The following is a 15196-nucleotide window of genomic DNA, read 5'->3' as shown; positions in this document are numbered from 1 at the left end:
TCATAGTTAACAATTTATTATAGAATTGAAAATGAGTATATTGAATTTGGTTTCCCTGGAATTCAAACCAGAGACATAGGATTGCAAGGCTTGTACACCTGATATGAGTGAAATAATTTAAACAAATTGTTGATGGGATAAGTACTTATCTACTATACGGATACTTATTGTATATTATCTGCAATTATATCCCTCATGTATAGTTGTTTGCATTGCAATTGTACAGAGCACGAAAAAGGTATAGATAAGTACTATCTACCTGAGATAGGTCTTTTTGTAAAGTAATTTTTTGCTGGTGCCCCACTTGCGCGACTTGCGCATTGAATAAGCATAGCATAGTAGGTTACGTGAAATGTCAAAGTCAATGTAAATGTCAAATGAGCGCACATCGACTGTATTACATGTACGCATGTTGTGCTTTGTAAAATCTTGCAGAAGCTAAACTGTCTGCAAAATCAGCTGTTTTAATTATGTAAAATTCACTTTAAATATACCTTATTGCCGATGTGGGATATAAAACAAATATTAACCTCCTTTACTCGGGCAATGGATACAAACTATCATCGCCTCTGTGATCTCAGGGCTACCATCTTCTCTCGCCTTGCGGCTCGGGACGATAGTAGCCCCGAGATCACCTTGGCGATGATAGTTTGCACCATTACCCTCGTAGTTGAATAATATTTGCTTAATATTTCACGCATATATAAAACTTACATTGCACAACAATCATTAAATAAATTGCAAATTTGCTACAATATATTTCACTATCCCAGTTGTAATAATGGTCATGTTGAAAACAAAAAACATTGTATGAGATGATTCTTCATTTTAAAGATGCTTCAATGTCCCAATCCTTAGTGTCAGAAATTTTCTTACACATGTTGACCGCTTTGGCTACTCTCTGACCAAGGTAAATCAAGAGTCCAGCAGACATTCTTCAATTACTCCCAGTATTTACATACTCAGTCTCATTGCACATCTATGCGAAGTGCTGCCTGATCAGGTTGTCCCTCCTAATCAGCCCTTCAACATTTTGTCCACCAGGTAGTGGAAAGTGTTGTTTCATCTGGCCAAAAGTGCCCTTGATGATGCAACGACCGCGTTTGTGAGCCATGTTGTACCTTTGCTCAGCAGACATTCTTCAATTACTCCCAGTATTTACATACTCAGTCGCATTACACATCTATGCGAAGTGCTGCCTGATCAGGTTGTCCCTCCTAATCAGCCCTTCAACATTTCGTCCGCCAGGTAGTGGACGAATGTCTCCAGGAACTTCATGAAGAACTTCAGGACCGTCGATCTCTGGTTCTCTCCTTTCTAAAGAAATGTTCCAGAGAACAGTCACTGCTACAATGGTGGTCATGGTTGATTTCGAGCTTTAGCCTCAGCCCTTTCAAGTATGGAAAGCGTCGCTTCATCTGGCCAAAAGTTTGTTCAATGATGCAAACGCACGTGTTTGTGAGCGGTATTACAGGGTTCATACTCTTTCTCATAAATTTAATTCCATGACTTTCCATGACTTTTCTAGCCAGAATTCCATGACCTTTCCATGACTTTTACACATTTTTTTTACACGGTAGACTGAAAATTTGATCTCAAATCAAAGCGAAGCAAAGTGCATGTTTCAAGTCTACTAATAGAAAGGCAGCTTTTGTTATCTAGTTATTTCATCTGTTACAATTACATGTTATTTTTTCATCATATTCGATATGCACTGCTATATAATATTCTTACAATTACACATACATGTATTCATATCAACAATTGTCCATTTTTTAATGGCAATTTTCACTTCTAAAGAATACAAATTGCCTGTTCCTGGTTTCATGGACCACCATGATTCCTTCAATAGCTCTCCTTTGCATGTACAAGGTAACTACCCCCCCCCCCCCCAAAAAAAAGAAAACAAAACAACACCAACACACAAACTCACACACATACCATCACCAATTTTGATTTCACCAACAAAACACAGTAGGCCTACTCACATCAGCTGATGAATTCTTGTTTCGCTAGCATTAAGCTGGTCAATAATTTCTGAATGAGTTTTTTCTTGAGACATCTTCATGTAGCTGTTTGAAAGAAATCCCTCTACACATTGCACCTGTCTGAATATTTGGTGGCATTGGTAACAAACTGTCCAAGTTCTTTAATAATTCTTAATGGCATTCAGCTGTTCATCAATCTGTTTCTGAATTACTTGTAACTGGGATGCCTTCTCCTTTGCTGTACGTCGGAGGCTGTTTGATTTGGAAATACAAGTCAATCTTCCTTGTGACTCTGCTTCCTCAGCATACTTGTCTGCTGAGGTGTGAAGACTTTTCACATCTGCTTGCAGTCTCATTTGTTTGGCCTTTAGTTCTTCCAAACCATCCATCAGTCCTTTTCTCTTTCCTTCTTTCTTTTCCTTTTCCTTTTTACGCCTCTGTTCATCGAGATAGATGTGGTATTTCTGCCTGCCTGCAGACGCAGCCAACATGATTGATTTGTCAATAGTCACATTCTTGATTCCTCCAACATACTTGATATGGTCATAAATGGCCCTCAATGATATCAGTGAGTGTCCCAGGAGATTGTCCTCTTCAACTTCGTTGTTGATTGAGAAACCTCTCTCAATGGAGGCTTGTCCATGGGACAAGACAAGCAACATGCGGACCAACTTTAAGAGGGTCGAATAGCGAGACTCGGACAGAAATTTGCACATTACAGAGTCCAATCTCTCTTTCTTTGGATCAAAGTCTCTCATCTCTGCACTTCTTGATGCCTCATCACATGCTTCTGAGTATTCTCTTAGGATATCGTCACATGAATCCTTAAGTCTGTGGGCATCACTAAGGGTGTTAAGCACCCTCTTCAGCTTTGCAGTGGAGTTTTCTTTGTCTTTTGCCATGTTCTTTGGACTCAAGCATCCTATATTTCTCACAAGTGCATACTTAAGCGGACATCGCTCAATGAGCTTCCGGGTCATTGCAGCAAGAAACTTCTTTGCTTGAGTGCGAAATTCCAGAACTTTCAGCTCACTGATGATATTTTTCGCCTTCAGATCTTTCAGCTTCTTCTCAGTGTAGAATCCAATGTCCAACTTGGCCAAGGGCAGCTGAATGGCCTCACTGCTAACATCTACCTGCATTATCTTGTAAGGAGAAGTAATGGTACTCCTGTCCAGCTTTAAAAATCGCTGCATAAGGGATGCAAGCATTCTAGTAAGGTCTTCAGCTAAAAAGGGCAGCATTGGTGCATCAGTCTGATAGTCTGTTAGGAAAGGATTGACCAGCTTTGCAACAGATATGAAGAAGTACAGTCTTGCTAAGAAATCAGTTATATGAGTACATTTTGAAACAGTTTCAAAGGACTTGTTCTTTGGGTGAGGGATTTTCTTCTCTTCTACTGCTTTAACATACGCACATACACTCTCCCAGATGCTGATTGCTCTCTCTGCAACAGGAAGGTTTTCCAGCCATCGGGTCTTGCAAAACTTAAGTGGCATGGTATGATCTCCAGTTATCTTCTGATAATCCTCTCTTCTGGCAGGGGAATCAGAAAACAGGTAATACAAGGATGATAGAAAGCTTTCCACCTCCCAGTCAGCAGCCTTGGCACCTGTCAGAAAAGCACCATTAACTATATGGAGCCCGCATGAGCCTATATTCAGTATGGATTTGGTCAGGTCAGCAGTGTACTCTCGCGTAAAGTCATCATACATCTTCCAATTAACGTTGGGACCATCCATTGATATTTGCAGTAATTTTTCCAAGCCAACTGTGTGCAGAACTTTATTCAGTTCTTCCTTGAGGTGAACAGCTGAACCATGTCCGATGAACACAGACGTCAAGTAGCGAGTGCAAACTTCATTGTGTTGCCATGTTCTTATGAGGAAGTCCATCTGCTTTTTCTGGAGCTTCTTGTTGAGGCTTTCATCAAACAGTATCACATAGTGGTTTGATTGTTTTATGTTGTCATAAAGGAGGTCTTGCACATATGGGCCCAAACCAAACACCGTCATATACCGACATTTTGTTTCTGACAACGTGAAACCCTTAGCAATAGCTGAGTCCGGAAACATTCTTTGAAAGAGCTCACTGTTGTGCTGGCAAGAATGAAATGATAAATGATCCTCCACCACTTTCAGACACCAGAGTATTTCAGCTTTTAAAGTTTCCTCTCTTGCAGCAACAGGAATGGGAGTTGTCACTTTAGAGGTTGATGGCGCACAAGTACTGGTTGTTGCATCTGTAGACGTGATAGATACTGATGAACTTTCTGCACCTTTTGCCTTGAAGAAGCTCTTGAGTGAGAGAGTAGAATCTAGGAGAAAAGAAAAAAATGTCTATTAAAATAAATGAAATATAAATATCATCATTTGGTAAGATTTAGGGCCGAGTCAAAACGTTTAACTGCCGTTCAAACGACCATTAAAAGCATAAACGTTTTCCTATTTTGACAACCGTTTGACAGTATGGGGAAGGAAAAAAAAAAAAAATTCACGGCAACTTTTGGCCAATTGATGTAAGTCACTAAGACAAGTGGACTAATTTTTGACTCATTCCTTAAAAACATATTTTAAAGAAATAGAAAGGAGGAAATACTTCTCAAGGCAAGCAAACTGTTGGACCCAATTGTAAGTACAAAATTTAGTTTTATGATTTTTGGGGTCAATTTTAAGGTAAATTATTATTATTTTTTTTTTCTGCAGTCCACATACAGTGCCCGGTACAACACTGGCGTGTGAGTGCGGAGCCCCCTGGGTTAGCGTTCGGGCTGTTGCATGCAGTAACCTAGCCGGCCCGGCCCGGGGCCGGGGACGCTCCCGAACGGGCTGGTCGCAGTAAGCAGTAACCAATGCCTGCGAGGTGACATCGCATCGCTAAATAATCTCAAATCTTTCATTTTTATATAATTATTATCAGTCATTATTTGGATTCATGCTCAATAAAGGATCGGTAAAATTCACATTAAAAATGCTCACTTACGACGTTGTTGCTGTTGGAGGTTTGCTGTGTGTTTTTCACTCTTCTTGTGGCTCTTGACGGCTGCTTCGCCCATATTACGGACACTGAATTTACACATACAAACAGCACATCTAGCAGTCCCCAGATCGGAACTTTCTTTCAAAATCCAGCCACGGTAATCCGGGTGTTCTAACCAAGCATCCTTAAAATGACAATTTCCAGGCATTTTGAATATCACTTCCACAAAATTTGTAATGGTGAAAATATCCACGTGACGAGTTCCAAGGTCTGTGAAAATAAACAACTCCGTTTCATGAAGAATCAACACATGCACAAAAGTTTCAAAACACATGCCGTCGCGTCGATATATAGATCGTCAACGAGCTAGCGCTGCCAATTTGCCTTGTTGACACGTCAGTATTGTTCCTTTTTATTTAAATAATGAAAATTAAAAAACAAATATTACTAATTTACTTTTTCCTCATTTATTGGAGAAGTGTAAAAATTGTAGTAGTCTAAGTGGTCGCAATTTAATGCAAAGCCAAAGTGCAATCGAGGCATTACATTCGTTCTTGGAGTGTCACATGTCGCGTTGGCACCATCATCATATGCACACACACACTGCACACGTACACGTGCGCTAGCTTGCTGAACTGAGCTAGCGCTAGCGAGCTCGCTCGCAAGCTAGCCATGTGCGCACGATGTGGACCGTACCGCCATACACTGACCATACACACGTAGTTCGTATCGTACACGTACACACCCACGTACACAGCGCTTATCCATCGATCATAGTGAACACATTCACAAGTACAATCAGTCGGTATGTTACGAATGAAAGAAAATACGAGAAGAAAATGGTTGAAATATCTCCATTTATTCACTTGTATAGTGAGAAAATACTATAGTTGTCCATAATTTTGATATTCCATGACTTTCCATGACTTTCCAATGGAAAAAATAATTTTCCATGACTTTCAAGGCCTTAAAAGCAATAAAGTAAAATTCCATGACTTTCCAGGTTTTCCATGACCCGTACGAACCCTGTATTATACCGCTGCTCTGCAGGATTTGCTGGTTGTAGGAGGGGTGTCATCACATATGGCTGGCATCCATATCTGAGTGAACAAATAACATTTATAAAGAAAGGGCAATGAATAAACAAGAACATTGCATCATTTCGAGGAACTAGTCCAACAGTATGAGTGATTATTTCAATAAGACAGGAATACATTCAATGAGGAATTGCATTATTAAAAAGCACAATGAAATTCAGTCAAATCATCTGTAATAAATCTCAGGTAAGTTTTATGTTTGTGCGAGTAAACGTAAAACAGAATTGGGGTAAAATTGTGAAATAAAAAAATTGCCTGAGTAATGAAAACCATATTCAATTCAACTAAAGGCTATTTTCATGATTTGTTTAAACCTAAACAATTTTTTCCAGCCATTTAAAAATGTTTTCTAAATCAAAGAAGTCTACGAAGGTGGTTTAATCTGTGATTAAACAAAAGATTGAGGCGGTTTAAATCATGCCAACCCTGTGTAGAAGTATTATGATTTTGCTTGCCTAAACAGGCCAATAGAGAAAGAGATGTTAGTGTGTAGGCTTGTCATACTTTCTGAATGACATAACACGAAACTCAAAACTTACCAACTATCTCCTAATAGCCACTTGGCATCCTGCCTCTCGGCCTCCAGTTGGTGCTTGATGGCAGACTCCCTGAAAATTCTGGAGTCATGAGACCCACCTTGCCATCATGCGACTGCGTTGAGGATCCTTCCGTCACAGTCACATATCATCTGTAAATCAAACAACAATGGAATAGGGTATTATTTAATATTTACATTTGAATTAAAGGTAAAGACCAGTATTGGAAACGCCCCAATTTCAAAAAATGAAATGGAAGCTCTCATTACCAATCATGTGAAAGAATATGTTTTGACTAATGCATGATGATACAAAAATTTGCCGGGAAACCGCCTACTAATTCATAATTTGTTAAATTTGTTTCTCTCATGGACTGTGAGAGATATAGGGTAGTCCCATATACATCTTTCTGTGTATAGTGCTTGTAACTTTACGAAGAATGGGCCAAATTTCTTATCATTTTGATGATTCCAGAACCTTGCAGATGCTAGATGCTAGATGATCAACCTTTTCTGATCGATTCCACAACGTTTCTTTCACAATGCAATCGCATGACCATAACTGGTCTTTACCTTTAACATACAAACAAAAGTAATATACCAGTGTCTGTTTTACATCCAACTACAGTAGCAACCTAAAAATGCATAGCTCTTATAAACATCTTTGCAGAAGTTTCCTTTGTGTTCTCCATAACAGCTTCGAGGAAGGGAGAGCCCATCCTGTACACTTTCATCGAGAATGCACATGTACACAGAGTAATACAAGATTCAAACGACAAACTTAGTTACTAATAATTATTTTGAAGTTTTCATCATTTATATAAAGGCCTTGACCACATCTACACTGTAAATGGAATGACAATTTACACACCGACACACAATATCATCAGAGCAAACAGTGCATTTAACATAATGCATGGGCGAGGGTCATTCCACAACCGGCCCCCATGCAATCAATGCAATGCAGAGTGCATGGTTCAGAATGGTTATGTCTGTGAGTTATGACTACCGTGGCTACTCAAAGAGGTGTTCTGTCTGAGGTGAAAACAACCTATGGACCACATGTAATATCTAGAGCAAAGCAGAAATACAATCTGTTGTTTATGTAATTAAATAGAACAAATGTAGGCCTATTTAAAAAATACAGTGATTTCAATTTACCTGCACATTCAAAGAAGACGTGTTTTTCCGATTTATGAACCTCTGCGCTTGTTCCCCACCTGGATTTTGTATGGGCACATGGGTGTTGTCCACAGCACCGATGACGCCTGGGAAAGAGAAATTTACAAACATCAATATCATGCAAGGTACAAAACGTTCTGGCTGCATGAAATGGAATCCATAGAATTGTTTAAATTATTGGTCCACTTTTACTATTGAATCATAAAACAATTATGTTAATTTTAAAGCTCTGCTCATGCTCTCTAGCTACATTATAGTAGGCCTACTGTATTTATTAAATGACATCTTACGAACATTACAGAGTAGATCTATGTGATTTTACAGGCCTTAAATTTCAATATTTTAGGGCAAGGTCACTTTTCTGTAGGGCACACTCCTATATTACAGCACAGATAGGAAGAATTGGAAAGGGCACAAAAAATCTCCAAGGCCAATGAGAGGGGCATTGAGGCCAATCAAAAGGGCATCCACGGCCATGGCCATGATGGCCTTGGATTAATTTAAGCCCTGATTTTAACAACATCTACAATGTAAATTATCATACTACATGAATACATGTACACATGAATTAACGCGATACACTGCTAATCGTAAATATTTCCAAGTACTAGCTCCATGCTCGCCAAGGGCGCATTAAATCATATTTTAATCAAGTGGTGAATTATTCAATTTTAAATTTTAATTTTAAATCCCTACCTGGGAACTGAGAGTAATCAAAGAATCTCTGCTGTACTCTCAAAACCTCCTGTGGCGTTCTCGGAAACTTTATGTACCTTGGTCGGAGAGTAGCCAAAGCGGTTGACACGTCTAAGACAACTCGTGACACGGAGGACTGAGACATCAAAGCATCATCACCATGAAGAATTTGGAAAGATCCTTTAAAAGCATAAATTAAAGAGAAAAAAAAAATTCATTACAACATTTAAATCACCATTCTAATACTAGCTATTGTAGTAGGCCCTAATTGCTATTATTTCTACATCAACAGGTGGTGATGAGTAATAGCAGTAGACCCATACTAAGGCCATAGAGAATTCACTATACTTGTTCTAGGCCTAGGGTCTATACATTTTTCTTAGCATTAATTCTGGACTTGAAATAAAGTCGTGTTTGAAATGTTGAGATCAATAGAATAGGTTTTAATACACAGCCAGGAGTAATGCAGCTATGTGTGCGAGGAAGGGGACCCCAAAATGAAAATGTAATTCCAGAATCCATGATTTTATGATAAGATTGAGAGTTAACTTAAGACCCAGAACTTTGCAGAGGCAAATAAGTAACAGAAAATTACTGAAGTCATGACGCTGCACTGCACTGGGCAGATTTTTTAACAGATACGAAATTCATGATAGGCCTATAGCAATGTCAATGGCAATGGTATTGAATGACAACATTGGGCAGACGTTGAAAACGTAAAATAAATTGCATCGTGCGGGACTAGTCTGTAACGACTGTGCATGCACGTGTGGTTGCCCTGAATCTAAATTAAAATAAGACTAAAATGGGAGCATCGTTGGTAGTTTAAGAATGTCGTTATTTGTACATAAAAAAAACGAAGAATAAGACGCATATATCAGAGACAATCGAAAATGTTTCAAACTCACCCACGGCGTAAAATCTCGAGGCTGTTAGAACCTGTAAATGGACAGGCAGTGCATCCCTTCGAATGGTGTGCCGAGCTAGCGTAGGGCTCAGAATATCAATCAACTCCAACGTAGTCTGCTTTGAAAAGCGGTACCTATATCTAAACTCGGCTTCGTTGTACACTTGAAATGGATCTTTCCTGTTTACTCTCTCTACTACTTGCTGCTGGTGCTGATTAAAAATATTCAGAAAATTCTCATAATGCTCGAGGTCAAGGAGCAAACTTTCCGCAAGTTCGGGGTCAGCAGGTAGAGAGTACCGTACACGTTGAAAAGCAGCAGAATCGCGCCCTTAAACAGGACTTAAACAACCCCTCGCAGTTGTGTTAAGTTAAACAGGACTTAGACAGGACTTCGTGTTTAACTTTATTTAAACACGACTTCAGAATACAAAAAAAGTTAGACAAGATTTCGTGTCTAAAGTTAGACGGGACTTAGACAGGACTTAGACAACTGTTTAGTTAAACAGGAGTTAGACACGACTTGAGAATACAGGCCAATGCCTCTTGCTACTCCGTTGCGGAGGCATAAAAACCACTATAACTAAATTTTAGAACAGATTATCATGCATTAGTCAAGCTCATTACTCTCTTAATGAATACAATTCATAATGCGTAGTGACCCTGATTAAAACAAACCAAACACTCTATACTAGTATCAGCTCATCTCTGTATATGGATGGGTAATGAAAAAATAAATAGAATACAGTTTGGCATATATTTCGGCTACCGTAATTAACGGTGTATTATTATAAATTTTTTGTTAAAGTTTCGATTTATGCCCCTCCACCTGGCGCTATGCCTGGCAATGTCTCCCAGCTCAGTAATCGGTGAGTTGACTCACCACTCGGAAACTAGAACAACACTCAAATTTGTCTGTCATCTTGGTTTGAATGTAATCTTTCTGATATATCTCAATATGTAGTTTATAATAATAATTCCTCCAATGTTTCTTCTATTACACGGCGTACCACAAGGTTCTATCCTAGGTCCTCTACTTTTTTTAAATTTACATTAATGATCTTACACATTCAGCTGCACCTCGCAGTTTTTTTATTTTTTTATTTTTTAGGATGAAAAAGAGGGGTGCGGTAAATACATGAGGGCGGTTTATACACCGTTAATTACATGTAAGTAAAGATATGTACATGTACAGAGAGCAACCCTATTATTCATTCAAATCACCTGATTTCCAATGGCATATAGTTGATTATATTATAGACACATGTGGAATTCCCTATATGTTACATCCCCCCATTTATGCAGAAAAAATGAACTTACGACTGAGGAACTCCACCAACACCTACTCCAACCAAACCTCTCAATATAAGAATCCAGCCGAATGTAGGGGCGAAACTGCTCGCTATTCCAAAATAGAAGATCCACACACTGGCAAGAATCAGGCCCTAAATATATACACATACGAGAAAAAGCTCTGTACAGTAAGTATGGACACAATGGTGTTTTTTGTTTTATCGTTACTTTGGTCAGTGAAGCTGTTTAATGAATATGACAGTTAATTTTAAATAATGTATTTTATGTATAGTGTAACTGTTTGATTTAAAAGCCTGAGATTGAGAGAGAACACATTATTGTGATAGACATTACGTACGAGGCACCAATGGTTGCAATTCATGTCACTTGAAGTTCTAATTTATTCTGGTAACTGGTATTTATCTTTAACTTGGTCTGGTTTGCTTGAAGTGTACCAATCACATAATGAATGTGAAGCTGTTAGAACTCCCTATTTTATGATGAACCTAATGAGTCCATATGAATCCTGTATTTTTGTGAAATCACAATATGTTCATTCATATAGTAGAGGCAAAAATAAGACAACATACAAATAATTGTCTATACTTCGAAAAATATAATTCATCTAATTTAGTTGGCTTGCAACGAACAGTCACATATAACGTGTCACGTTCACGTTTTGCACTGTTTCGTAAAATTGGTGACTCTAATTTACAAAGTGTAAGGACTACCATTCGTTGTTTTCCACACAGGTAAAACATGAATAATCACATCTACCAAAACGTGACGTGAGTGCTTAATCAATATTTTTAAAATTGCAAGTGCTTGTTACTAAGACTAGTCATGACGTCAACCGTAATATGCATGATTTGTGTATGAACGAACGTATCGCCTGCTCCTAGCTAGCTGACAACGCGTCGCGACGATATCGACAAGGACGAGGCCCGCACGTTTCGACGACGTGGCGATCAAGGCTAGCCAGCGTTCAGAGAGCCGCAGATTATCGATGATACAAAGTGAGAATGTAAGAATCTTTGGGATGATTATAAGTATAACTTTTCAGCTGTTGTGATTTCAGCTAGTATAGACTCTGTAATGACATGCAATACTATCTACGGCTACGCGGCCACGGCTTAAAACGGCTTTGCCACTGCAGTGGACTTTGGGCATGCATTGGCCTAGCTACTGGCCTAGCCTGGCCGAGCTTCCTGGGTACCGGGTGACAATGAGTCGAGTGAAACAGAGTGAGAGTAAGAATGGTGATGGCCTGGCCTAGTGTTTCATAAAGATGCATGATCGTAAAGTTATGCATGACTTTTTGAACGACTGGAAGTGGAATATGGCAAGCCAAATGGGCGTCTCATTCATTTTTAATCATTAATGATTAGCTAAAGTTGAAATATGCAGATGATGATTACGAACATGCATCTTTATGAAACACGAGGCCAGGCCATCACCAGTCTCACTCTGTCTCACTCGACTCATTGTCACCCGGTACCCAGGAAGCTCGGCCCAGGCTAGGCCAATAGCTAGGCCAATTCATGCATGCAAAAATGAATGCCCAAAGTCCACTGTCGTGGCAAAGCCGTGTTGAGCTGTGGCCGCGTAGCCGTAGATAGTATCGCATGTCATTACAGAGTCTATACTAGCTGAAATCACAACAGCTGAAAAGTTATACTTATAATCATCCCAAAGTATACTTACATTCTTACTTGAGCTCAACACGGCTTTGCCACGACAGTGGATTATCATCGATAATCTGCGGCTCTCTGAGCACTGGCTAGCCTCGATCGCCACGTCGATCATTGCACCGTACAAGATACTTTATTTTATATATTTACATTTTATTGTACATTATATATTTTTTAGATTTCGTAGATTGCATTTGGCAAATCAACACATTGTTGGGTCACAACACTTTGTAGATTTGGGTGACCTGTTTCACGAAAGGGCGCAAGACGTGAACGTGATACTTGACTGTTCGTTGCAAGCCAATTTAGTTCACTTGATTAATCTAGTCTAGTATCATACAGAGAGAGAGAGAGAGAGAGAGAGAGAGAGATAGTAGACATTACCGGTAATCATCTTACTCACCGATCTTCTCCCAAATTTGTCACAGATCATACCCCAGACGGTAGAGCTAAAGAACATACCAATGAATACAACAGTTGTGATAAGGGCTTCTTGCCATGAACTTAATCTCCATTCACATCTCAAAATAGGAGATAGGATTGACAAGATCATCATCTCCATTGCATCAGCCATCTGTTAAATGATAAATATACAACAATCAGTTTAGTTATGTTGATCATTTTATTCTCACATGTTTCTAAAAAAGGTACTGTTTTGAAGATATTTAATGTTTTGGGTATCATCCATGACCTCAAAAAATGTCTAGCTTGTTAATGTCACAATGGGTTCGAATGAATTTACTCAGATGTGCACAAGAGTCATAAGAATGCACAACTTCAGCACACGCACCGGGAGAGGACTCATCGGGCCGCTAGCAGGCTGCTATCTGACGTGACCCGAACAGCGTTATCAAGAAGCATTCGACAGCAGCCGCCGCCATGTAATAGAAGAAAAATTTGAGGAATTATTATTATAAACTACATACTGAGATCTTTCAGAAAGATTACTTTCAAATCAAGAAAACAGACAAATTATCTGAAATTTCCCTGAATACCAACTCTGTGCACAAGTTGAACAGAGATGGGGACATTACACATCCCTGATGTACTCCTCTTTTGATTTTTGTATATCCTGTAATTTCATTGTTAATTTTGATGGCAGCTGTCTGCACACGCGGATCCACAGGATTTTTTAGGGGGGGGGGGCCAAATTTGAAATTATGCGAGCCAAATATTGGTACGCAGTGACGTAATTGGGGGGGGGTTGGGTGCAGGGAGGGGCGAATTTCCCCCATCCCATCTCCGCGAAGCGCGGAAGCTTTGACATTTAAATAAATTATTAGAGAAAGAAGACGATTTGTTGTACCGTTCCCAAAAATAATCCTCGTCTGAAATTAGTTTCCCCCTCCCGCGCGAAGCGAGGGAGCTTTTACGTTTCATTAAATCATTAGCGAAAGAAGACGATTCGTTGTAGCGTTATGACTTTTAATCCTCGTCTAAATCTATTTTCCCCCCTCTCGGGCGAATAACGGAAGCTTTTACGTTTCATTAAATCATTAAAGAAAAAAGACGATTCGATGTACTGTTCTCGACTCTTAATCCTTGTCTAAATTCAGTTCCTCCCCCTCCCGCGCAAAGCTTCAACGTTTCATTAAATTATTAGAGAAAGAAGACGATTCATTGTACCGTTCTCGACTCTTAATCCTTGTCTAAATTCAGTTCCCTCCCCCCTCCCGTGCAAAGCGCGGAAGCTTTGACGATTCATTAAATTTTTAGAGAAAGAAGACGATTCATACCGTTCTCGAAAATTATCCTCGTCTGAATTCAGTTCCCCCTCCCCTCCCATGCGCGAAGCGCAGAAGCTTTGATGTTTCATTAATTCATTACAGAAAGGAGACGATTCTTATTACCATTCTTGACTCTTAATCCTTGTCTGAATTCAGTTCCACTCCCCCTCCTCCTGCGCAAAGCGCGGAAGCTTTGACGTTTTATTAAATTATTAGAGAAAGAAGACGATTCGTTGTACCGTTCTCGACTCTTAATCCTTGTCTCAATTTCGAAAATGTTCTTTGTCTTCTCCCTTTTCTTCCTACGTCCTCTTCCTTTTCACTCCTCTCTTTTTTTGGCCGTCTTTTTTTGGACCACCCCACCGCCCCCCTGGCTACGCGCTTGCGGTCAGATGAACATATGTTGATACCTTGTCCGCCCCCGGAAGTTCAGGGGTTTTAGGCATTTAATTACGGTCAGATGAGCATTATTTTGATATCTAATTGTGACACTGGCAGGTCACTAATTGGCGTGGGGTTCAGGGGGCGGAGCCCCCGGAAGCTCAAGGTTTTAGGCGTTTAATTACGGTCAAATGAGCATTTTTTGATACCTCATTATTTTGTGACACTGGCAGGACACTATTTGGCAAAACAAAATGGCGACTTTAGATGGATGTTCGCAGCAGCTCTGTTAAACGGTCCCTTCCTTTACTTTTGCAATGCATTGGCACAAACTTAGATCAAGATCTATCGACAAATGTTGTGTTAGGACGTTTATTTTCTTCTTCATGTCAACATGTATAGTTATTTTACCATTCGTAGTCCAATATGTGCAAATTCGTGCTGGTTTTGACTTTCATTTTTTTTTTACTCTTTCGCCGTAAAGGCCGCAACCCGACTTTTTGATATTTTCTCTTCCAAAAATACTGCAGCCTTTACGCCGGCAACTACGGAACTCATTATAATGTGACACTGGCAGTTAACTATTTTTTCTTTCTTGCTCTCTTTCTTTCTATTTCTCTTTCATATACTTTTTCAAAAAGGTGGGGGGGGGGGGGGGGTCGAGGATCCCAATACTTGCCGTTCCACAGGCCCTGACATGTAGGCATCTCAAGAAGCATT

At 39.5% G+C, this 15196-nt stretch overlaps 2 protein-coding genes across 2 annotated transcripts in view; both read right to left on the bottom strand.

Annotated features, from left to right (window-relative positions):
• Positions 1-15196, bottom strand: part of LOC100892331 (synaptic vesicle 2-related protein) — a 57830-nt gene that overhangs the window by 27369 nt on the left and 15265 nt on the right. The window contains exons 4-5 of the mRNA XM_030992320.1: positions 12772-12942; positions 10705-10829 (exon numbers count right to left, since the gene is read on the bottom strand). Of these exons, the coding sequence (XP_030848180.1) occupies positions 10705-10829; positions 12772-12942 (296 nt within the window). The remainder of the gene's footprint in view (positions 1-10704; positions 10830-12771; positions 12943-15196) is intronic.
• Positions 1469-6002, bottom strand: LOC115926845. Its single transcript, XM_030992319.1, has 2 exons — positions 4971-6002; positions 1469-4305 (listed from the first exon to the last, which is right to left on the bottom strand). Exons 1-2 carry the CDS (start codon positions 5299-5301, stop codon positions 2150-2152), a joined length of 2487 nt encoding a protein of 828 aa, XP_030848179.1. The 5' UTR covers positions 5302-6002; the 3' UTR covers positions 1469-2149.

Source organism: Strongylocentrotus purpuratus, unplaced genomic scaffold (genome assembly GCF_000002235.5).
Source record: "Strongylocentrotus purpuratus isolate Spur 01 unplaced genomic scaffold, Spur_5.0 spur5_scaffold_2, whole genome shotgun sequence".
Taxonomy (NCBI): Eukaryota; Metazoa; Echinodermata; class Echinoidea; order Camarodonta; family Strongylocentrotidae; genus Strongylocentrotus; species Strongylocentrotus purpuratus.
This window is presented reverse-complemented; position numbering and strand designations above follow the sequence as displayed.

Excerpts from the sequence above, each read along its gene's own strand:
- LOC115926845 (XM_030992319.1), bottom strand. The coding sequence starts at position 5,301 with ATGTGTTTTGAAACTTTTGTGCATGTGTTGATTCTTCATGAAACGGAG. Across the intron at positions 4,306-4,970 it reads CCTCCAACAGCAACAACGTC|ATTCTACTCTCTCACTCAAG; the intron begins GTAAGTGAGCAT and ends CTTTTCTCCTAG.